Source organism: Acipenser ruthenus, chromosome 6 (assembly GCF_902713425.1).
Source record: "Acipenser ruthenus chromosome 6, fAciRut3.2 maternal haplotype, whole genome shotgun sequence".
Classification (NCBI taxonomy): domain Eukaryota; kingdom Metazoa; phylum Chordata; class Actinopteri; order Acipenseriformes; family Acipenseridae; genus Acipenser; species Acipenser ruthenus.
In genome coordinates, this window is record NC_081194.1 from 74505735 (window position 1) to 74530934 (window position 25200).

At 40.2% G+C, this 25200-nt stretch overlaps 1 protein-coding gene across 1 annotated transcript in view; it reads left to right on the forward strand.

Annotated features, from left to right (window-relative positions):
• Positions 1-25200, forward strand: part of mboat2b (membrane bound O-acyltransferase domain containing 2b) — a 91813-nt gene that overhangs the window by 41591 nt on the left and 25022 nt on the right. The window contains exons 2-3 of the mRNA XM_034018973.3: positions 10497-10642; positions 14966-15043. Coding sequence (XP_033874864.1) covers positions 10497-10642; positions 14966-15043 — 224 coding nt within the window. The remainder of the gene's footprint in view (positions 1-10496; positions 10643-14965; positions 15044-25200) is intronic.

The window sequence follows — 25200 nt, forward strand, 5'->3', positions numbered from 1 at the left end:
AGCTAACAAGGTGAGGTTGCTGAAGACATTTTACTGTCAAACATCATGACCATGGCAAGACTGAGCACAGCAACAAGACACAAGGTATTTATACTGCATCAGCAAGGTCTCTCCCAGGCAGAAATTTCAAGGCAGACAGGGGTTTCCAGATGTGCTGTCCAAGCTCTTTTGAAGAAGCACAAAGAAACGGGCAACGTTGAGGACCGTAGACGCAGTGGTCGGCCAAGGAAACTTACTGCAGCAGATCAAAGACACATCATGCTTACTTCCCTTCGCAATCGGAAGATGTCCAGCAGTGCCATCAGCTCAGAATTGGCAGAACACAGTGGGACCCTGGTACACCCATCTACTGTCCGGAGAAGTCTGGTCAGAAGTGGCCTTCATGGAAGACTTGCGGTCAAAAAGCCATACCTCCGACGTGGAAACAAGGCCAAGCGACTCAACTATGCACGATAACACATGAACTGGGGTGCAGAAAAATGGCAGCAGGTGCTCTGGACTGATGAGTCCAAATTTGAAGTATTTGGACTTAAAAACTGCAGAAGGCAGTTTGTTCGCCGAAGGGCTGGAGAGCGGTACACGAATGAGTGTCTGCAGGCAACAGTGAAGCATGGTGGAGGTTCCTTGCAAGTTTGGGGCTGCATTTCTGCAAATGGAGTTGGGGATTTGGTCAGAATTAATGGTTTGTCTCAATGCTGAGAAGTACAGGCAGATACTTATCCATCATGCAATACCATCAGGGAGGCATCTGATTGGCCCCAAATTTATTCTGCAGCATGACAACGACCCCAAACATACAGCGAAAGTCATTAAGAACTATCTTCAGTGTAAAGAAGAACAAGGAGTCCTGGAAGTGATGGTATGGCCCCCACAGAGCCCTGATCTCAACATCGAGTCTGTCTGGGATTACATGAAGAGAGAGAAGCAACTGAGGCTGCCTAAATCCACAGAAGAACTGTGGTTAGTTCTCCAAGATGTTTGGGCCAACCTACCTGCCGAGTTCCTTCAAAAACTGTGTGCAAGTGTACCTAGAAGAATTGATGCTGTTTTGAAGGCAAAGGGTGGTCACACCAAATATTGATTTGATGTAGATTTTTCTTCTGTTCACTCACTTTGCATTTAGTTAATTGATAAATATAAACTATTAACATGTCTATTTTTGAAAGCATTCTTACTTTACAGCATTTTTTCACACCTGCCTAAAACTTTTGCACAGTACTGTAATTCACGATTTTTCAAAAACCATTCGCCATGCACCATAGGTTCTTTTGAAAAATGACCTCTCTTAATATCATCTCAGAAACCCACTAATTGTCACGTTTTGTGCAGCCTGTCAAATGGTGCGTGGCTGGGCTTAACTAAGTATTCACAGTATGTAATTAATTTCCAACGCAACTAACAACCAATAATCATCTCGGCTGATGAACTGACATTTTGTGCAGCCTATCAACTGCTGCGTGGGCAGTCTTAACGGGATACAGTTCAGTTACAATTACAAAACACCAACCTCAACAAATGTTTCTTCTTTAACATAGTCAGCCTTATACAAATGCACACAAAAAAAACACCAAGTGCAATGCCTAATTTATAGCTCTCATGAGTCGACAATTCATGCCTTTTTTAGATAATGACACAAACTCTTTCGTTCCAGTTAATGATACAAAACGTATTTGTCCTGTAGTTAACTATAAGCATTTGTTTAAATGTAAAGAATGACTGAATGAACAGTATTAAAACACTGCTCTTTAATTCACCATTAGTTTTCTTTCTTTTTTTCTCACTCTCATAATGATCTCTCATAGGCAAACGTGAACCCTGGTTGATATCATGACCTGCTTATCGCGGATTATGCCTGCACGGCAATCATGATATAAAGCGGGTTTATCTGTACTTGATTGTGATGATAAATGTGGTTTGTATTGCAAGTGGCCCCCACTTTTTGGTGCTATCATTCTGCTATTGTATTCTGGTTTATTAAGGGCGTCTGTTGAATTTGATAACGTATGCTGCTGAGGTAAATATGCTTCAAGTATCAAAGTACAAAGTACACTGCAGACTATCAGCATCACATATTTGTAAAAGTGATTCTTTTCACTCAGGGAAGCCTCAATTAATAAAATAAAGGTTTGATATTCAGGACTGTTCTTGGCTGTTTCTGATTTAGATTCGGAGTTCTCCCAACAAAAAGAAAAAAAAAATGTATAGTGGTAATATTTTTGGGCCTGTGTCAACCTACAGTTGTAATGAGTATTTGTTTGTTAGATGCAGTTGTCTAGGAGAGGTTGTGTTGATGTCTGGTGGAGCAGTAAAGTTCCCCTTTTAGAGAGGTGGTTACCAACGAATTTAAGGAATTATCAGGCCAAGTGTTTGTTTAATTGTTATTGTGTGTGTGTGTGTGGTTAGGTAATGTGGAAATAATTTGATCAGTGCACTTCTTGGTTGCTGTCTCCAGTCTAGCCATGTAGAAAGAAGTTTTGCTACACCTCCTTATTTAATAATGAATACTTCAGTCCTGAAGCACAGCATTCTGAGAAGCAATTCAGAAACAATCCTCTGTGCCCACGCACATCAACGCGTACTCATCAGATTTATCATTAAGAAGAACAGCAGCATTTTTAAAATGCGACACCTGAAGTCTGTCAAGTTTCCCAATGGTAGCTCATCCCACATACATTCAATAGTAGCAGTTGCTCAGTACAGCAGCTCCTGCCATAGCCTGGAGATCACGATGGCGTTGTTATAACATTGCTCACGGGGAATATTCAGCCTTGTGTTTCATCAGCTTCAATAACCGATTTTCATGAATAGCTTTCAGCCAGGCATCTCTCTCAACAGCAACTGATTTAAACATGTTAACATGAGACGGGGACGATGAATCGCAGCAACTGCATAGCAAGGCAAATCTTAACAGCCGTCTCAGTTAATAAAGTCCCACTTCCACTACTGTAGTACATGTAATCTGATAATCTGGCCCTGTCGAAACTTACTGAGACCTCACTTGCCATTGGGGCATTGTTAAACGCATTGTTAAACGCATTGTTGAGGCATAGAACTTTTAGATAAGCCTTTTGGAAACGTTGGCTTATAAAAGACAAACATCCCTTTTTTTAATTTATTTTTTCCCCATCCAGTTTTATAGTGGATCTTGCGCATTTTTTTGCTGACGGAGCCTGCAGAACACATGGTTGTTTTAAAAATCAAAGTGTTGGCCAGTAGGGAATACATTTTTTTTTTTTCTAGATCCCGAGATCCATTAAAACTTAAACAAAGCGATAGAGAAGAGGTTACGGATGAAAGTATTGAAAGCTGAGGAGAAGAAATAGGATGGACCACATTCAGAGCATCAGCACTTGGTGTCTGGTTTCCTTATTTCATCTTTTCATATGAATATTGATTCTGAAAAGCATCAAATGAAACCACAGAACAGCACATGTCAAAGCTAATTTATCTTTTTTGTCTCTCGTTTCTGAAGGCTTATTCCCCACAGAGCAGACGGCAAACAGTATTTCCTAGACACATCTTCGTTTTATTCGGCACAAAAAATATTCAAAAACCTTTAAAGACCTCCAGGATTAATAAACCATTATAAAAGTTGACCATGGTAATTCTGCAGTTTTCCTTGCTTTTCCTGTAGTTTTACTATGCGTTTATCATAGATTGCCAGGTTTTTAAATATGCTTTACCATACCTTTGTGGACTTTACTATGCTTTATTACACTTTGCTATACTTTTTACTATGGGAAATTTTATAAGGGAAACCACTGAAACTGAAATAGCTGTAATCTGTTAATGATAGTCATTCAGATTGGAAGGCACATAATCTTTTCTGGTCTAAGTGGGACAGCAAGCAGCACTGGGCAGCGTCTCTAATAAGCGAGCAGGTGCAAAAAGGCTTGGTCATTACAACGTGGAGTGACATCCTTCAGGAATGGTTTTGCAGGAAAACTCTGATGGAAACAATGTCTGCATCAATTACCATGGCTTTGCCTACTGCTTCACCAAAACTGGAGCCGCCTTAAAGTGTGTGAGAACACACTGTAGTGCTGTGCTCCATGTCTTATTGTAATAGATTTTTCTATGTAATCACAGTTGTTTTAACACCACCCCAGTACTGGCGGACAGCATTGCAGAGATCCTCATGTTTCAGAATGAAGGATTTCTGTACTGGAGTGCTCTTCACAACAGATGGAGATCAAACCTTGTGAGCTCTCCATTGCAGGAAGCATTGCACTGTAAATATTCACTACTATTCATGCAGGAAGTAAAAAGGGTTAAGACCTGTGCAGTGAAACTATAAAGTACTTGCCGCTATTGTTGCAAATTAGATGGTTTCTCCTCCCAAACTTCAGCTAACACATAATTATGCAGAAAACGGTAATTATGTGTTTTCTTTTCAAGGCTCAGCAGTGATGGAGGCTTAAACACAAGAGAACTTGCAGAAGTGTGTTAATGAGGATTAATGCTGGTAGAATAACCTCTTAAAAGTGTGGGAGAGACAAAGAGTGAAGCTTTGTGCTAAGAAGCACAAGTCACTCACAACTCAAGGAGTAATACTGGCAAATATTTTCCTTTGCTGTGCACCATAGGAGTCTCTTTGCATGGTTTGTTAATTGAGCAGGCTTGATTTAAATTTTTAGGATTTTAAACAGACCCAATTCAGATGAGCTGATGCAGAGATGGCACCTTTACAGTAATGCTTTGATTGTTATACGAGGGTAGAGCTCTCGGCTGTGCTTAAAGACATTTTCCGTCCCTCCATATAATTAAGCTTGCTACTATTCTGTTTTTATTTTTTCACCAAATCGATGATTAATATCAATGTTTATTTTAGAGAGAATTTACTACGTTTTTTTTCGATCTTTATTTTTCAATTCAAGCAGAGAATGGGTGAAATCGACCTTTTATGCTTTAAAAAAAATAAAAAATAAAACCACAGACTTTTTATGCCATTGAGAAACGTCTCATTTAGAAAAGCCCCTTTTCTCATATTCAACATGCAACAAAACCATGGTTACCAACATTCTAATTAAAATAACGTTTGGTGGGGCTCCCGAGTGGCGCATCCGGTAAAGGCGCTCCGCGTGGAGTGCAGGATGCGCTCTATAGCCTGGACGTCGCCGGTTCGATAAATTTAAGAGTAAAAATAATATGCACAGAGCAAAACATTAGACAGTTGAACAGAACGAACTTGCCCTTATTCTTCAGCACAGCTGGAGTCACTGGAAGGTAAGGCAGACGGGCCGCTTCGTCCTGCCACGGTCAGGGAATTGTGCACAATAGTCAAAGTGTTTTCCTCTTGTGCCCCATTTTCAAATCAAACTAGTAACTGTCCACGTATACCTAGCAAAAGCCTACCTACACCTTAACCCGCTAATTTCAAAAGTAGGCGCATTAAATGACAGGCGCTTGAGCTGGCAAATGAAAGTGCACATTCGGTACAGGTCTTTATGATTGACAGTCATTTAAACGAATGAGAGCATTCTGGCACTGCTTCAGTCAATGAGATCTGTCAGAACTGAGTGAAATGACAGTGACAGTGAAACTATACTAACAGATCACTGAGGTGATTGACAGCGACCCCAAGCCGAACGGAGACAGGACAGACAGTAAGTATAAAAACTAAACAAACTAGATGTGATTTCTAAATTTTGTTATTTTTGGTACAAAAATAAAAAATAGCGAGGTTGTTTTACCAAGGTTTTATCCTATATAAATTTTATTTCAGTACTCTCATATTTTGGGGATTCGGCGTTTTAATGAGCTTTACTGATTTAATAATGAAAAGTAGCAAGCCTACATATAATACACTGCAGTATGGTAACACAATACATTTTAATTACATTTTTTGAAGGTGTGTGTTCTTTAAATAATTTAGTATGTACAGTTCAGTATAATATTCTTTCCCCTGCATCAGTAATTATTTTGACAGCTGGTAAGCATGACTTCTGACCAGCCATTGTTTCTCCTACATTTGATTTTTGTAAGCATGTCATAAATAAGTCTGTATTTGTTAGTAAACTGTTTTCTCCAAGAAAAAAGGAACCTTTAAATCCTTTTCATAGGTGGTATTAATAGTTTATGCAAACGGGCCTGTAAGTTGTCCTTGAGGCCACATGCTTGGGTGTAACAAATATATCTGATCTGATTAAAATGGGCTTAAATTAGTTTGCAAGGTTATTTTATCTGTTTAACAACAAATTACATTTGAATTCCCTCCACAGCATTGCAAACATCTCTCCCCACTGTGACAGTTGTTATCATTTCCATCTATTAAAATCTAACACCCTTGTTATTAGTCCATTAGAAATTTTGTTTCTGTATCTGTGTACATTCTTTACACTTTCATTGCTCCCATTAAAACAGAGTAAAGAATGTGTGAGGCTGGTGGATTGGTTTGTGTGCGAGATGAATGAGAACGCACAGAGCCACCCTGTGATCAGTACAGTGTACGAGCGACAGATGTAGTCTGATCTGTTGACTTGCATTTTACTGCAGGTGCTTTTCTTTAAATATGCTTTGATCTGTAATTCTACCGTCGCTTACACTCCAGACTCTGGCTTTGATCCCCAAAGAAAAAAAACAAACATTTGGAGTGGGCAGCATGTCACTTTCAGGGCTTCAAAGTCTGGCCTAATTGTTAAACTGCCATCATTCTTGACAGCGCAAGGGCAAACACTGCCTGATCTGTGTGTGAAAATAGAAATGTTTGCAGGAAACAAATGGCCTTGATAATTGGGATGTTTGGCTCAAGTGACATGGCTGACAAGAGAGGCTTATTTAAGCATTAAGTTGTTTAAATACAGGCTAAGGAATAATGAATGCATCAGACATTATTAAACGAGGCCCCAGCCTTGTCAGTTTGATCGCTTGTAGAAGATGGCCTTGTTTCTGCTTATGGACTCTATGCAGTTCTAGCCTATACTGCTGCATTGAATAATCAAAACATGCAGAGAGCATGACAATTCTAACATGAAGCTGATATTGATAATTGAAGCCAATTGTAATTTTTCTTGCATTTGAATAGTACAGGACTTTCTGCATGGGCTGCATCGTGGTGATTCCTTCGAGAAAAATACCATATAGATACCACGATAATACCAGTGTATTACCCTGAAGAAACCCTATCGTTTTCAGAACCTGTGTCATGCTTATGGTATTGAACTGTCTGCAGTAGGTTAGCAGTATGTATTGGTTTATGTCATTGGGATTCCACTGTAATGCCAAAAAAGGTTGTCAGTATATCTGTTGCCACTTTGTTAAAGAAATCTCTTAGTGTTTTTACCCCTTCAATGGCTTCTTTCCTTTTATTTACCAACCAGCTGCTTCCCCAATTTACTGACATGCTTTCAGCCAGCAAAGTGCTTTGTTCCAGAAGACCTTTGGGGTGAAATCATGCAGGAAGTGCAAGTGTAACAGATGTCCAGAAACCCTAATATTGCAGAATGTGTGTATTTGTATAGAATTAGTGGTGAAATAAATGGTTAACTGAAAAGTTCTCTGTAGCGTGATTTGTAGTCTGAATCTCTATGGATGTCTCGTTCCCTTGAAAATGATAAGGGTATAAACAAACTTGTAGAATTCTCACATGACTAAGAGCAGGGCTCAAAAACATGACCACGGACATTCCAGCACTTCTGGTTCAACAGTTAGACTAGGGATGTGCTTTTGGTACATTTTTATGGACGTTTAAAAATGTTTAAACCATATCTACACACACACACACACACACACACACACACACACACACACACACACACACACACACACACACACACACACACACTCTTTATATTACATTCTGATGTATACCCACAGCCCTGGTTAGTATTTTCTAAGCAAAGAAACCCTAAATAAGCAAATAACGTTTTAACATCGCAAAGACTTAACTACAAAGTAAAAAACAAAACAAAACAAAAAAAAACATGTAATTTTTTATCAGTTAATTTGCATTAGTTGATTAACCGGTAGATTAATCGGTAGATTCATCTATGAATATTTTTAATAAAGGTAACGATCTTATAGCGGCTGTCCTGCATGTAATACTAAAAAATCAGTAGTATAAAAAAAAAAAAAATAATTAAAAAAATGGGAATTTGGTCTTTTTAAAAGCATTTGTATTATTATTTTTTATCTTAGTAAATGGCTGTCTTTGTATTTGTACTGCACTATTGAGATGTACCTGTGCTGGCCCAGTGGGCACAAAGTGAATAAACTAAACTAAGCCTTTTTTATTTTTTTTATTCCAAGAACAAAACAAAACCAATAATAATAAAAACACAGCTGTTACAGAATCTATCAAATGCACAGATTCCAATACATTGTTATATTAACGCTACTGTTCAGGGATCGGTGCCACAAACAAAAAATCTATTTATTTATTTATTTATTTTTAAGTATCCCATTTTGTTGACAGATTACATAGATATCAAGGACATGTTCTTTGTCTTTAAACAAATGTTTTGTGTAAAAGTGTACTGGTAAAGTAAAGCCTATACATAATTTATTTGCACTCATGCGTTCTCTGAATTACCGGTAATGAAAAAAAAAAAAAAAAAGTCCTTTTAAAATCATGTTATACGTATTCGCAGAGATGTAAGGGCTAAATAAATGTCAGTCGCCATCTACAGCGTTCTGTTTATTATTAATGTTTGCTTTTTACTGCCATCGGTAACTCCATCCACAGTAATTTCTGAATATTTCAAATGGGGGAGCATTGAGCAGAATTATGTACATATCACTGTTTTCTTGTCCGGTTCATCAAAATACTTTCAAACGTAGCTTCACCTCATTCCTTTGTTTAGAGATGCCATTTTATTAAAAATATATTTTAAAAAAACCGCTTGTCATTAACTTTATTACAGCGTGGACTGGATACCATACCACGCCTACTACAGCATGAACACAGAGTGCACCAATGAAGTGCCAGATCGACCGAAAATAAAACCCGCCCCAGGGTCATTATTTCTGTTAGACCAATTCGAAAAACTATTTGGTGGCAATTGCCAAACCCCTTCCTTTTTGTAATATCTGCCCTTACTGTGGCACAACAGCCGTTGTATACGCGACGGACTGCTGTATTTGGTGATCAATTACAAAAATTAATACATTAAAAAGTATGCGTTTGGTGAAATTTGAAGATGTATAAAGTGACCAGTTATACGTCTAGCATATTATTCAATGTTTAACCACTTGTTTAAACTTTTCAAATTCCTAACTCTATTAAAGACTGTATAATTGTGATGTGCAGTTTGTAACAACGTCACAATAATTCATAGCGATGGTACACATTTGATATAATTTAAGTTTAGTTATCGTGGCACGTTTTTATCTTCCTCTTGTAATTTTCTGCTGTTGTGAGTAAATGCAGAGCCAGACATTAAATGTTTCATCCTGTTTTCATAAAGCAGCTGCCTTGGCATCACCCCACTCTGAAGTAAACTGAATCACACCACCCTCTATAGATGTTCCAAGCTGAACATCTCGTGCTTCCTGGCTTAGTCATAGTTTCCATTGGACTCCATTTAGTCTGAGTTGTAGCTTATAATGCATAGTTAAATTTTATTAACCAACTCTATCTCTGTGAAATATATATATTTTTAAAGTGTGTTAATTCCAGTAACTTGGATTTTGTTGTTACCATTTTTCATTTCCTCCTTTTTTTTCATAACCACATCAGTTTCTCAAGATGTGCCCCTTGCTTTTTTTTCTTATTTGGTGTTCTTTATATTCAACTGGAGTCCTATGCTTTCCTTGCCTGCCCTCACAGGCACGTCCTTGAAGGAATGAATGAAAACAATAAATTGGAAGCCCTGTACAATTACACTGTACAAGGAAATCATATTTTACTACCACCTTTATTTTGGCCAGGATTGTGAGGTGAACCACCGCTGTCCTCATGGTTTGCAGTTACTACTCCAAAATAAAGCTTGGCAGATAGTCACGCTGCATTGTATAGCTTGTGTTTTCCGCTGTTCCTCAAGCCACTAGAGGGGATCATCACAAACTGCTCAAATGAAGCAGTGTTCCCTGAATCCTGCCTGTAAGATCCGAGAATGCAAGCCCAATCTGCACTGTTCACACAACTTCTCTGTTAGGCCGTGGCGAGGCTGTCATCACCGCTACAGTGACTCTGCCTATTGGGATGAATCATAGCTTTCATCAGAGCTCTACCTTACCTTTTTGATTACTGAGATTAAACTACAGCATTGTTGTGTCCATTACATATTTTAATCTAATTTGTGAAAACACAGGTTTCTCTTTCAGCAACCCGAAAGCCTGTTATTGCATATTTCAGGCTTTTTATAGGAGGAACTGTACAGAATTACATGAACTACTGGTATGTTGTGGGAAGTCTTTCCATGGCTGCTGTATATCTCAGGAGTAGGCCTTTCACCATATTGTCTGCACTGTGCCTAGGCTTGTTGAGCTTCCTCCTCATTATGAGCGGGAATGTACCTTGATGATAACCGTTGCCTCCTTTTTTGTCTCCTCTACAGGTTAACTTCGTAGTTTGTCAGCTGTTCGCCTTGCTCACAGCAGTTTGGTTCCGACTTTATCTCCATCCAAGCAAAACCAGCACCTTTGTCAGACATTTTGTGGCAACTCTTCTGGGGTTTTATTTTGCACTATTTTGCTTTGGGTGGTAAGTACAGTATTTTTTGTAATAATATCTGCCTTTACATCATATTTAACTTCAAAGTGTTCAATATAGTATTGTGTGTTTTGTAATGGTATTAAACTGGTAGTGTATGAATTATATTATTTAAAAATGTTGAGATAAAGTATTCCTTCAAAATCTTCTTGCATAGTGTTTCATAAAGCGATTTTAAGTGGCACTTGGCATTTAAAAGCACCAGTTCAAGTGCTACAGAACCCCTGCAGTGGTAACAAGAAAAATGTGACTGTACCTTTTGCTATATCCACTGTTGTCCATAGCGCTTTATTTTTTTAAAACCATTTTTTAACATATATTCCTCATAGTTTTGATAGTTTGTATTCACACATCATAGGTAAATACGCGAGGGATCTGCTTTTCAATCTTTTACTTGGGAATGCTTACCAGGAGAGAGAGAGAGATTTTTCTTTTCTTCTAAACATGGCAGTGTATCCAGATGGAAATGAGTGGTGTATTGTGGGAACAGAAAACAAGCGTTGTTGCAAGAAGGGAGTGTGATTTGGGTGCACACAGCAAACCTTAAAAGATTTTTCTTTCTTCTCTCGGAACGCTCCCGAGTGAATGATGAGAAATGTATTGCCCAGCTGATTAAATAACCCACGCAGTGTAATTACAAATTTCAAAAGATGTGTTTAGAAATATACTGCTGCAATACTGACAACACGGGACACAGCAAGGATAATGTAATGCTTTTCTTGTACCCTTTGCAGGGTGTTCTGTAACACTTTAAGAGTATGCTTATATACTATACCAGCAAGTGTGCCGGTTAGAGAAATGCAAATGTGCTGACATATACTGTAGAAGACTTGGGCACTCCCTCAACAGTAAATGCTGCTGAGTCACGACATACAGTAAATATCCCAAACTAAAATTAACAGTAAAATATTGGTCTAATATCACAGCACATTACTATGTAACAGCACTGTAAGTTGGGACAGTAACAGTAATAAAATCTCATATTGAAGTTTCTCATCTACACAATATACACCCATATACTGTGCATCTGATTTGTGATGCGAGACTGCCAAGCTCACTTTGATAAATCAAATGCAGGCCTCTTGAGGTACAGCAACCCAGTGCAAAGCACAGCCGCTTAAATCGGAAGATTTGTTTCCATCATCTATGCTTCTGTGGCTGTAACTTGTGTTCAGTGATGTGATACTGTATTTATAGCTTACTCTTCAAGCAAGGGAGCAGCTCTGGCAGAGACAAGAGCCTTTGATTGGAAGAGTCACGCTCTAACTGTTCCTCACTCTGGTGCACATGCGTATATCTGCCGGAGCAGTAACTCGGTTCTGTCTTGCGAAGCTCATAATTTCACGTGACTTGCAGTCTCTGGGAATTGTTACTGTAAATGGCTTATTCAGGCATTTGTATCTTCCCTGTCATTCTCCTAAGCCACTAATTATGGCATGTCTCCAGCTGGAATATTCTCTTTTCTCTCTCTCTCTCCTTTTTTGATTTGTTTTTGGCCATGTTGCTTCAGCAAATTCAGACTAGAAAACCTTGCACTGCATCCATTTAATCATACTCCTAGTGACAGGACTGCTGCTTCTCCTTTTTAAAGAAAACAAATTTAAAGATAGTTTCACTGTAACACTTCTTGTCTAACAACAGCATGCTTGTGGGCCCGTTTTAATTCTTTAGTCCCCAAGCAGGGCCCAGTGCTTCTGGCTTTAGTTCTCAGATTGCCAATTAGCTCCACTTTACCCCAAATTCCGTTGGCAGATTAAACATGCTCATATGTACCCACTGGCAGCCTTAGATATCTCTTTACATGTGGAATAGTCTGTCTGATACCTACAATGTGTCAGGGATCTCTTGTTACTTTCTAATTCTGCACACTGGTCTGTTTTAAAACCAACGTAACTAACCATTACTGCCATTATCTTTGCATAATTAGTAGTAGTAATTCAACTACCTTGCACTTGTTCAGTACACTTAGGCAGCCTCAGCTCCTCAGTGTTCACAAGTTCATTTTTCAATATGCTTTCCCTGATGGGATTGGATTAAATAATCACAGAATAACTGAGTTGTCAATGTAGCAGGAGTCCTGTGAAAAGCAGCATTAGCAGTGGTGTGAAATGTCTCAGAGAAACTGACATGGCATGGTACATTTATCAGGGGTGTCCGTGACGCAGGCGTTCGTTTTATATGATCAGTTTTAGCCCTGTGCGAATCAGGCTTTAGAAGCAAAATTGGCATGTGGGGGAATGTTTGTGTCAGGCTTATTAAAGACAGAACAAAGGCTCCAGTCCATTCAACTCCTGTCTTTGAGACTGCCGGCAAAGGTGGACCATGCTGTCTACTTAAGGTTAACACTACACCACTAGCCTTTCACTTAAGCTGGTTCCCATAAGCTTCCTTAAAAAGAGATAGTTAGTAGGTGGTGACGTGGTTACCCTGCACACCTTTGGTTGGAAAGGAAAATAAATCCTAGAGTGAAGTTTGCTGATGCCACAATCAAACCTGACCATGCTGGAATGGATAGATAGGATGAGGAACTGTGGTTTGCAAAGAAGGAGATAAAACAAACATGCCTACAGTACAGCAAGGCAAACATCTTTGACCTAAAGTTGTAATTGTTACACTTTGACAGTATGAATGATTGAAACAGTGTTGCTAATAATTAACGGAAGCAGCACTGATTTATTATTATTATTATTATTATTATTATTATTATTAATTAGTCATTTAGCAGACGCTTTTATCCAAAGCGATTTACAGAGACTTGGGATTGAACTATGCATCACAACTGCTGCTGCAGAATCACTTGCAATAGGACCTCTGTTTTCCATCTCATTTTGTCAGACATTGATACCAAACTAATTAAAAACAATCAGAATAAAATTCCTCAATTTGTAATACTCAGGAGGCAACAGGGATAAGTCACAGGGTCTCCTCTAATTATTACCCAATGTTTGATAAAGATGCACTAATTGTATATTAGTACAGCTAATGCTGATAAAACTATAATAAATTATAAAAAATACTATAAAAAAAATACCTGACTGATGGCACCTGCTATCTTACCTGGTATGGTCGTCTCGGGCTAAGAGAACACCCCCCGGGAAGCAAGTGAAGTGTTTTCTTAGCCAAAGTGTTCTCTAGACGGAGTTGACCACAGACACAATATGAATCAATAAATGCATAAATATGTATTACTTGCATCGTTGCACGTGCATCAACATATGAAATGAACAGAATCTAGTGTATCTTAATAAACTACAATAATAAAGTAACAGACAAACTAACATTAATAAATTAACTGTCAAACTAAATTAACACAGCACCCCTACACACGTTAAAAAAATAAAATAAAAAAATGCAGCAGCAGCTCTAGATTAATTATGAATACCTGTACAGGACCAATATTCAAGACACGAACATGTTTTGTATTATTATTTAACAGAATGGTGAAGCAACACGCCAGACCGAGAAACACCAAATTGCTCGGCGACTTGTGTCTGATTTCAAGAGCTCAAACAATTTCAACCATTTTGGAGCAAGAGAAACAGCAGCGCGTTTTGCCGTTTGTTTACATGCCATTTTGTAGCGATGAGGTGCACTCGTGGAAATCTGAATACAAAACAATTCAGTGATTAATTGAAAGATTGAATAAACTAATCCATGTTCCTCAAGACACTCTCGCAATGACAAGTCAGTTTTAAAAAGATTGAATAGATTATTTAAATTTAAGTCTGACAATGAGTTGTCAGGTTACAAAACAGTACTGTATCCGTTGTGAACGAATCTCTATCAGTGCCAAAAAGGTGTTCTTTTAAGTGAAGTTCCTGATCCTTTAGCCGGAGCATTTATAATGGGAAAAATCTGTTTCACTACAAGGGTGTTCTGGTAGCCGAAGTGTTCTCTTAGGAGGTGTTCCTATATGTGGAGACAACTGTATTCCTTATCACGTATGGGTTAACCTAATATAACAAATATGTTTGTAACATTGCTCCCTGCTATGGCTGTACACAACTAGCTTCCTTTATAGTGAAAAGGTCCACTAACATGACATACACCCTCAGTAACTCACCAACATGCTGAAGAATGTCCTCACCAAGTTTCATCACAAAACGGTTCTTGTAAAAATGTTAAATGTGACATATGCATTAAGACTGATGGGTAGGTGTCTCCTTATACCCGTAGATTTCCCCAGATGTACAGACACCTCCACTGTATCCCTGTGGGCATGGGTTAGCAACATGTGAATCAGCTTGCAGTGCATTTCTGTATTCCACAAATGACATTTAAACTTTTGGTTTTTTTCTCTCCTGTTTTTCATAGGTATGCCTTACATTTTGTTTTTCAAAGTGGGATTACATACACCATCATGATCTTAGCAGGAGCGGAGCACATGCACAAGTAAGAGTCATTGAGAAATCTTTCATGTTTGCTTGTGCAGGGATGTAAGGAATCCAAATCCTCTTGTAGGTAGAGATTGTGTTTTCTAGACGCTGAAGATGTTGCCCTTTAACTTCCCATAACCGGAACGAAGGAGAGACATACAAAAGGGAACTGTGAAGAATATTTGTGTATACTTAGTAGAATGCTACAAATACAATAGGATTGTGTAGGTTATATTGAATTCACTGTACCTAAGAGCTAAGATCCAGCACTGTGCTGTGAAGCTCATAGTGAAGCATCCTGCATACTCAGCCTTGAGGAGTTCTTAAATAAGGAATCTTTGCTGGAGTAGTTAGTAAACATGGCAAATAAGCATCTAAGCAGAAACAATAATAGATAACATTACAGAACACACACATCAGTTCTTTAACAAGCCATGGGGTAGACTCCTCAGCATTAAAGTGTAATGTTAATGCAACCATATCTATCTACAGTATACTAATGGACAAACAAGAGGATTGCTATTTCATATAGTTTTGTTTTCTCTTAAACAAGCCTGGCAGCTGACCTATGGGTTGTTACTATAACCGTTTTAAAGCCTTGATTTAAATGTAATGCGATTGTTGCTATGTGCCAGAGGGTGACACACATTTGCTTGCACAAGGACTTTGCGGTGTGCTTGGATAGTATTAAAATGTTGTTTTTGCATCAGATGTTAATGCCTTGATCTCTTAATCTAGTATCTGGAAAAGCTGTGGCAATGGTTTCTTGTATGTATTCAGAATTCAAAGCTCTATTTGAGAGTTGGAATTTGAGTTTTTTTTTTCAGGCCTCTGCTTGGGTGGGACTCGTGATCAAGGCAATGATGCTATGTTTATTCTGTGCAACAAATAGATTGTTGTATAACGTAGCTGTGTAGATTTCTACCCCAGAACATTAAATAAAACATGATGGTAAAAGCAAACATAGATACTAAGGAAGGAAATGCTAAGGAAGGAAACGCCAGATGCGTTCCTTCATCGAGAAGTGCAGCATGGTAAAGTGCAAGAGTGCAATGAGTTGGTGAATTGAAAAAAATATTATCTAACCAGTACTGAAGCTCATACTCAACAACGGAAGCAGCTCTCAGCATATTACAATATCACAAAGCAAGTGATTGAAAGAACAAGGTGCATTGCCATGCATTGTGCTTTTGGTAACTTCTCATGTGAAAACAGGCTACTTTTATCTTAAGATTTTTCAAGGTAAAGAAAATAATTAATGCAATGCAGTTTAGTTCAGTTTGAATTGATGTGACTGAACAAATATCCAGATGTTCCAATACATGTTGTAAAAGGCACAGGGCCAAACTGGAAAAACTGTCACTTTTGAGTTTGCAATTGAATCGCATTTCATACATGGCTAGTACCAGTCCACAGAGGTAGTTGAGACCAAGGAACCATATCTCTGTTAATGAATACAAAACCAATAACTACATTTAAAGTAGATACAAATTAACTGATACATCCAACACAATGAGCCAATTCACAAACTGTTTAGAGTGGCATTTTTAACAGTAACAATTTGTCATGAGTATCAAACTGTTATTGTAGTCATAAAAACTCACTACAGGCAGTGAAATTAATATCCTGTTAAGCAATAAGCCATACTACTTTTGGGCACTAAAGAGTAAGGACACTATTAGTATCTGTTGCCTCCTGTGGGCTGAAATTAGGTTCATTTTCAAAACCTCACATGCTATATTAAATGTAAAGGACTGCATTCTCTACCAGGTAGTGCCACCATGCTAGGTTTTATCATTATTATTTATTTCTTAACAGACATCCTTACCCAGGGTGACTTACAGTTATATACAAAAAATACATAAAGCATTACAATACAATTAAGAGCAAGATACAAAATACAATGACTTCAGTCCTAGTAAAAGCAAATACAAAACACAGTACGATTTGATATTGGGCAGTTAAAGAGCAGAGAACAGTATTGATAATTACACCAGGGTTAGATACGAGTGCAAGTGAAATACAAAATACTACAGATTGGGTTAAGTGTAGGGTTGAATACAGTAAAATAGGGAGTGGATAAGTGCAAGTTAAAGTGCATTAAAAGGCAGAGTGCTATATAGCCCAGAAGGGAAGAGTTGAGTTTTACAGGTGTTGTCTGAAGTGTGTCTTGAGGAGACACTGGAAGGTGGTCTGGGATTGGGCAGTCCCGACATCTATAGGAAGGTTGCTCCACCACTGCGGGACGAGGGTGGAGAAGGAGTGGGCTCTGGAGGCAGGGGAGCGTAGAGGAGGTACAGCCAGTCTTCTAGTGCAGGTGGAGCAGAGAGGTCTGGTGGGGGTGTAGGGAGAGATGAGGGTCTGGTGCCAGAGATTCCCAGGTCAGCGAGAGAAGATAGTAGAAGAGGGATCAACAGTGTCAAAGGCAGCTGAGAGGTCGTGGAGAATTAGGACAGGAGAGAGGCAGCTCGGGCAGAGTTTAGCGAGTTAGTGACAGACAGGAGAGCAGTTTCAGTGGAGTGAGCAGAGCGGAAACCAGATTGGAGAGGGTCGAGCAGAGAGTGGTTAGACAGGAAAGCAGAGAGCTGCCGGTGTACTGCTCACTCAAGGGTTTTAGAGAGGAAGGGTAAGATGGAGACAGGACAGTAGCTCTGGAGGGAGGTGGGGTCGAGGGTAGGTTTGAGGAGTGGGGTGATAGAGGCTTGTTTGAAGGCAGAGGGAAAGAAGCCAGAGAGGAGAGAGGTGTTAAGGGAGGAGAGTAGAGCAGGAGCAGCAGCCTGAAAGGGGTGTGTGGGGAGGAGGTCCAGGGTGCATGTGGTGGGTTTGTGGTCCTGAAGGAGGGAGGAAATGTCAGTCTAAGAGGGGAGAGAAGGAGTAGAAGGAGTGCGAGTTAGTGGGAGAGACCGAGGGTGTTTGGGTTGGAGCGGGAGGGAGGGGGGGGGGAGAGATGTTAGAGTTTGCGGATATCAGATTTGAGAAGAAGAAAGGCAAAGTTGTCAGAGGAGATAGGAGGAAAGAGGAGAAGGTAGAGAATAGTTTCCGGGGGTTGTTAGTGGAGGATTGGTTAATAGATTGGAAGTAGGGGCGTTTAGCAGAGGAGAGAGTAGAGAAGGAGGACAGGAGGGAGCGGTAGAGGTCTAGGGCAGCAGGGAGTTTGGTTCTCTTCCATGTCTTTTCAGCAGAGCACAGTTTGGTTCTTGCCGAGTGGAGCACAGAGGAGAGCTAGTGTTGGGGAGGGGCAGACAGGTCGGGAGGTGAGGGGACAGAGGGAGTCGAGTGAGTAGAAGAGGGTGGAGGTAGCAGAGTCTACAGAGAGTTGAGAGAAGGAGTAGATAGGAGGTTGGTGAGAGCAGTGGAGGCAAGGACAGAGGGGGAGAGAGCAGAGGTTGTGGCGGTAGGCGACAGTGGGGGGTAGGTGGAGTAGGGAGAGAGGGGAGACAGAAAGATGAAATAGTGATCAGTGAGGTCCAGAGCGATGATAGAGAGGGTGAAGGGTCAGCAGGCCCTGGAGAAGGCGAGGTCCAGTTGACAGCCAGCTTTGTGGGTAGGAGGGAAAGGAGAAAGAAGTTGAAGGAGAGAAAGGAATCCAGCAGAGTGGGTGGGGTTGGAGAGATGGGTATTGAAATCACCTAACAGGACAGTCGAGGTAGACAGAGAGGGGAGGGAGGAGTGTATTATTTATTTCTTAGCAGACGCCCTTACCCAGGGCAACTTAGTCGTAAACCAAAAATACATCAAGAATCAAAGATAAATCAAGTTCATTGAGAAAGTGAGCGAGAGGTCCAGGGGGATGGTACAGCACAATTAGCAGGAGTTGACAGAGGTTAGTTTGACAGTGAAATTCAAAGGTGTTAACAGAGAGTGAGGAGACGTCAGAAGGGACAGAAAAAAGAGTAAGGAGGGAGAGAGGAGAAGACCAGTCCCACCTCCCCGTCCAGTGAGACGCAGAGTATGGGACAGGACGTGGAGAGAGGACAGGGCAGCAGGAGTTAGTGTTATCAGAAGAGAGCCAGGTTTCAGTGAGAGCAAGAAACTCGAGAGAGAGGTGGGAGGCAAAGGCAGAAATGAAATCAGCTTTGTTAGCAGAAGAGTGACAGTTCCAGAGTGCACCAGAGAGAGTGTGGGAGGGGAGAGAGTGGGAGGGGTGGGGGAACGAGGCAGAGGGATGAGGTTAGAGGGATTAGGGGAGCAGGAACAGAAAGGATAGGGGACGGGAGTGAGGACTGAACAAGGATGTGAGAGACAGTCATAGCAGGACAGGAGACAGATAGGTACAGTAGTAGTGGGAGCAGGAGCGGTGGGTGGAGGGTACAGACCTGTCTAGTAGTTGGCGTCTTCCAGAGCGCTGCTAGGTTTGGATTTTCTCCAACAGCCTCTCCTGGCAGGTCTCTCCTCGCTGGACTCCCACAGCTAGACTCCCAGCTCATAGATGAAACAAAGTCCAAGTTTCCATGCCTAAATATATCTGCCCTTGTGGCAGGATTGGTAGAGGGTGAGGCTCAGAGACAGTTTGAAAGTTCAAAAATAAAGTTTTTATTTAAACAAAATACACCAAATAAACAGGCACAAGGGCCAAACAAAAAGGTTTCAAAACACAAAATAGACACAAAACTTACAAATAAAGCTTCCCGGCTGGGCAACGCCTTCACTGGATTCAAAATGAAAAACAGCATACACAGAAATACACTGGCTCCTTCTCCTTCTCCTTCTCCTTCTCCTTCTCCTTCTCCTTCTCCTTCTCCTTCTCCTTCTCCTTCTCCTTCTCCTTCTCCTTCTCCTTCTCCTTCTCCTTCTCCTTCTCCTTCTCCTTCTCCTTCTCCTTCTCCTTCTCCTTCTCCTTCTCCTTCTCCTTCCAGAACATTCTCTCTAGCCAGGGCCTCTCCCTGGCTTTTATCCCCTGTGGCTGGAGCCCAATTAATCAGTAATTGCTGATTATTCAATTAGGGCTCCAGCCACATTCTCACATGTTTTCCTGGCAGGGAGGAATTTAACCCCCTCCCTACCAGTCCCAACCACGTTCATAAAGACGGGGCAGTCCCCCGTCACAGCCCTTCTTAGTGTTTTTTTTTTTTTAAATCTACCAAGCATGGTGTGTGTGCGTTGTAATGACTGGGTGTGTTCTGTGATGAAGGTGTGTTGTGGGCTTTGTGATAAAGTAGTGGACTAAAGTTAATTTGTGTTTTATATAGCAAGGATTGTATTGGCTATATAAAAAGGGTGGATAGTTTTTAATAAATCTATTAAAAACTAATTTCACAAGTGAATGTTTTTCATGTCTTCACACCCTTGGTATCAGCTGCTGAATGTTTGTCTTACAGTTGTACTAAAAATTAATTTAGTTTTTAAATGTTTTTATTTTTTGAAATCATAAACCAAACCGTTCTAGATGACTCAACCCTTTTCAGTGGCACTGCATATTTTAGGATAAAAAAGACGAAAACCTTTGAACTGCATCACACACAGGTAAGTAGAGGTTTGATCAGGTAGTTCCTCCTGCTTTATTTTGCACTTCACCCTCGAGATTAAATTGGTGATTGGATAAATTCAAACTCTCCCCTGATCTGACAATGAAATGAAGGGTTATTTTTATTTTTTTTAATTACCCGTAAGTGTCTGTCCGCTATGGTATATTAACATATAGGTTTCGCTATACCATGCAGGAGCGGCTTCAGCAACCGCCGTGGGCCCTGATGCCAGAGGGGGGCCCACACACATACAGAAATTAAATTGAAAATATGAGTAAATGTATTATTTCTGTGCCAGCTGTCCTACTCAAGCAGCCTTTAAATTAAACTAAACTGTATGCGTGCAGTGCGGTGAAACTTTTCAGAGCTCCCCTGTTTTCTCTTTTCCTGCTTGCGTTCTGCTCCCTTAGTCCAGCCTCTTCTCACTCGGCTTCCGTCCTGCCCAGTTCTTCGTAAAGCCGAAAGCTATTGGCTGATCATGATGTAAAATTATAGAAATGTGCCAGTTGAAGATTTCTGCACAGAGCCTCGTTTTGAGCCCAGCCACAGTGAATTATTAGCAGTACTGTCCAGCAGAAAAGATTGCACCAAATTCATTCCAACAGTCCTAAGAAAAAGGAGCTGAAGAATGAATATACTTTGTGTGCATGGCTGCCAAATCTTGTGGATTTATTGATGACCACACAAAATTTAATTTAAACTCTAATCAATTTCTAGACATTAGGCTGAAACTTAAATACGCTTGCTGTGGGATGGGTCATGGCTAATGGCACTTTTTCTTGGCAATTTGTTTTTGTTATATTTTATTAAAATTATGTAAACTTGGAAAGCAAGTACAAAGGCACATTCTTTTCTATGTTCTGTGTTCAAACAGAGCTAAGCAGTTGTAGTGGCTAGAGCTTGTCTATTGGGCTCACTCGTGCCCAGCCAGAAATAGGAATATTGGAATTGCTTTAAACAGACAGCTAGCAACGAATAAGGCTTCAAACTGTAGCTAATTTAAAGACACAGCAGCTTTAACGGTTTTTATGGTGATTTTCAACAAAGCATTAATACAGGCTTCAGAGGCAAGGGTTACAGAGGAACAATCACCTGCTCTGAGGACAGTGGAGACAGTTTCATTCCCTCAATTAAGCAATTGCAACTATAAGAAGAAATATTCAAAGAAGCTGCAGATCAATTGTTGTTCAGAGTAGATTTTTTGTTTGTTTTGTATTATTTATTATTTATCTTTTGAAAAGTTGTCTAAATACGTGTGCAGTCCTCCAAAAAATATAGAAATATCAGGCAAGGCTAGTCATATAGTTAGCAACTAGTTCTCCGTAGTCCTCCCATCCACATCCAGTCAAAACAAGAACCCTAAACCAAACCCTTACCTCCTGATTTTAAATAGCGTGCATGCTGGTCCCTTTCTGAATGAAGTCAGATTTGGGCTCTAACTGGTTAATTGCCTGGGATGGTCAGAGTTTAATACTGCATGTACTATACGTTCAATGCAGTGTGTAGGTAAATGTGGCGATAGAAGTGTGCAAGTGATAGTACAATAAATATACATTTGCTTTCGTGAAACTCAACGTAAAGCTTAGCGTAAAGCTTTTAGGATGAAGCAGTCATTGATTCATCGACTATTATTTTAAACTGCAGGGTATGTGCACTGATGTAAGCTTTCTTTCAAGCAGCCACAGCTGTGTCTGATGGCAAGGGGCCCCAGTACTATAAAAGGCTGCAAGTATTTCTGGATTAATGCACATTGATAAGGGGCGTTGCTAAAGGGAGACTTCTGAAGGGAAGCAGCAGTAGCCAACAGTCATGGCGGATTCTTAGATTCAGTGGCTTTTTATTTAACAGGTGTCTAGAATATACACCAACAGTGTAATGTTTGTAAATAGGTAAATGGATTGCATACTGTAAATAAGCACATTCCAGATTGAGCAAGGATTCTTTTCACTGTAGTTCCATACAATATGTCTACTGTATGTATGTGTGTGTGTGTGTGTGTGTGTGTGTGTGTGTTTGTGTTACGATGTCTTGTATGTGTTGCCCCAGAAAGCTGGGAATGCGAGTCCTGTCCTGTCGAATGGGTGCCGGCTGCTTGAGAGCTTAGGGCTGGGGTCCTGACAGCGTGATACATGAGTCACAATTAAAAGCCCAGAGCGTTGGCTTGCTGGGTAGGTCAGAGTCTGCTGTGATGCAATAAAACAGTGCCACAGTTAGACAGATGGGCTGAGAGGATCTTTTCATGTCAGTAATTTCCTAACCGTACAGAATAGGTCTGTGTCCCCTCCTCCTCTGAGCAGCATCTCAGTGTACAATTGCAGATCCCTCAGCATCCCCTCTGTCAGCATTACTCCTGATTTAGGTTGCCTCACTGGACAAACACAGAGTCCCAGGATCTTGCTACACCTGGGGCTTCTGCTCCTGCCAGCTTTCGCTGCTTTGCTGTGCTTATTTTTAAGGCATTCCTGAGCCCCCAATGTTCTCAGTGGCGTGTAACTGACACCACAATCTGATACTTCAGTGTCTTAAGTTTTTTTTGTTTTTATCATTATTTTTTATTTAAAATTGGTCAGGAGGTACATGGGGTTATGACGTTTTTGTCTATGCTGTTAAAAAGCAATTTCACACATACATAGCGACAGACTGAAATACAGTGTGAATACATTATCTCTCCCACAGAGCTGCATGCATTCACTGACAGGTGTGGTTAAAGTCAGCGCTCGTGTGCAATGCTTAAGACAGCCCTTTTCAGCTGCTGCAAAGTACATTGTGCATGTTATATAAAACTATTTTCTTAGCCAGTGTTATCCCACATTCTGATTAATTTACACTTTGGCTAACGCGGCACCCTGGTGTTGCATTATTCTTGTTGGGTTGGGTGCACTGCACGTTGTTGCCAGATACATTTGGACGGGTCTCTTTCTGGCTGAGAAGTTTGTGTTGTTGACATTTGCTTCAGCTAGCATGATCCAGCAAATTCCTCAGCCTATTGCTTAATTTTACATAATGCTACTGGATTTTGCTACTGTAGCTTTGTGGTCTGGTGAGATATGTAATGTTGTGACAAATCAGTTTAAATATTCTATAAAAAGCTAAAGTCAGGGCATTAATAAACTGTGTGTACCAGTTCCTCAATTACCTTTAGTAATACTCCCAGCCGTGGGTGAGAGGCACCAAGCAAATGAAGCAACATATCCACAAGTCAATAAAGCTGGGTTGGACTGGACTTGTGAATTCAAGTTAAAATAATTAAACAAATAAATGCTTATACACTGTTATCTTAGGGGACCAGATGGAAACACTTATCCTGGTTTAATGAAACCGTTGCAGTGTTTAAATACAAACAAGTATTTGACTGGTTCGGAGTGGTCCTAACTTCTAACACAGGTCTATAGGGCATGGCAGCTGCTTACTCATCTCAAAGCCATACTGGAAGAACGGACGCTCCTTTGCCACTATTTAGCTATCCCTGCTGCTTGATATTATACGTCCATTGCCTGTAACCAACATGCTCAGGCCAGTAACAAAACATAAAAGCAGGGTCTAACTTCGCAGGAACATCCATTCCTAGTAACCTGTCGGTGCACTGCCCTGCTGGCCAGAATATTTCTATGTCTGTGTGACATGTAAGCTAGTACTCAACTGGGAGATGTTTGTGAAGTCTGTTTGTTCAGAGAATCGAATTACTACTTTTAAAGTTAATCTTATGTTCCTTATTAAGAAATCTTCAAAAATAATTGCAGTAGAGGCATGATGGAAACAAATTATTGTGTCTTATAATGACTTAAAAAAATGCCCACATTTGGTACTGTAAGTCCTGCCTAACTGGTGGCCTTTAGTACCAGCCTGACCCACTCTCTAACCGAGAGAGAAGAGCCCTGTCACTGCCTGGTGCCTATACTGTAGGGGCTTTACAATAAGCAGACTATAATGCCCAAAGTTAAACACTGTGCAATTAGTTTCAATGTCATTCATTTTAGTTTCTGTAGATGCTTAAGTGAAGCCTTTTGAACAAAGAGGTTTTGGAATTGATAACAAGACTTTCTGGTCAACAAACCCAGCTGTGCACACATTGACACTAGTTTGTTTGAGGGTCTAGGCTAGATTCTGATGAAAAAGGAAGATCAATGATATCTCTATTTAATGGTAGCCCTTTATTTTATATGCGAGATAAGCCAGCCCTTAAATCGGACAGCCTGATAATCCTGTAACCTGGATTTTATTGAAGAGTATATGCAGAGTGATTGTGTATCTTTATATATGAGATGAACACCCAACTGGCAGTGATTATTACTGTACTGTTACAGGGGGGTTTAAGTAAAATATTACAATTCCATAGATGCACTCCCATTTGCTTTGTAGGTATGATGTGTGTATTTGCTAGGTTGATGTTATATCTATATTCTTATGTAGGTCATATCTGCACATGAACTGCAAGGGGGGGGGGTCACCAGTCCTGGGTGGGTGCTGCAGTGCTCGTGGTGCTAATAAAATAATTATCGTGACACGGGTGTTGTGATGTCCAGGTTCGTGCTGGCCTCTGCTGACAGCTCTGGAACGTGTTAGCCATCTACTAATAACAAGAAGTAACAATTAGAGACGAGACCAAACAAACAAAACACTCACGTACAATATTTTTAACACAGGTCCTTCCGGGTCGTTTCCTTAACCATAAACGAAGGAACAGATCACGTTGTTCCGTCCCCTATTT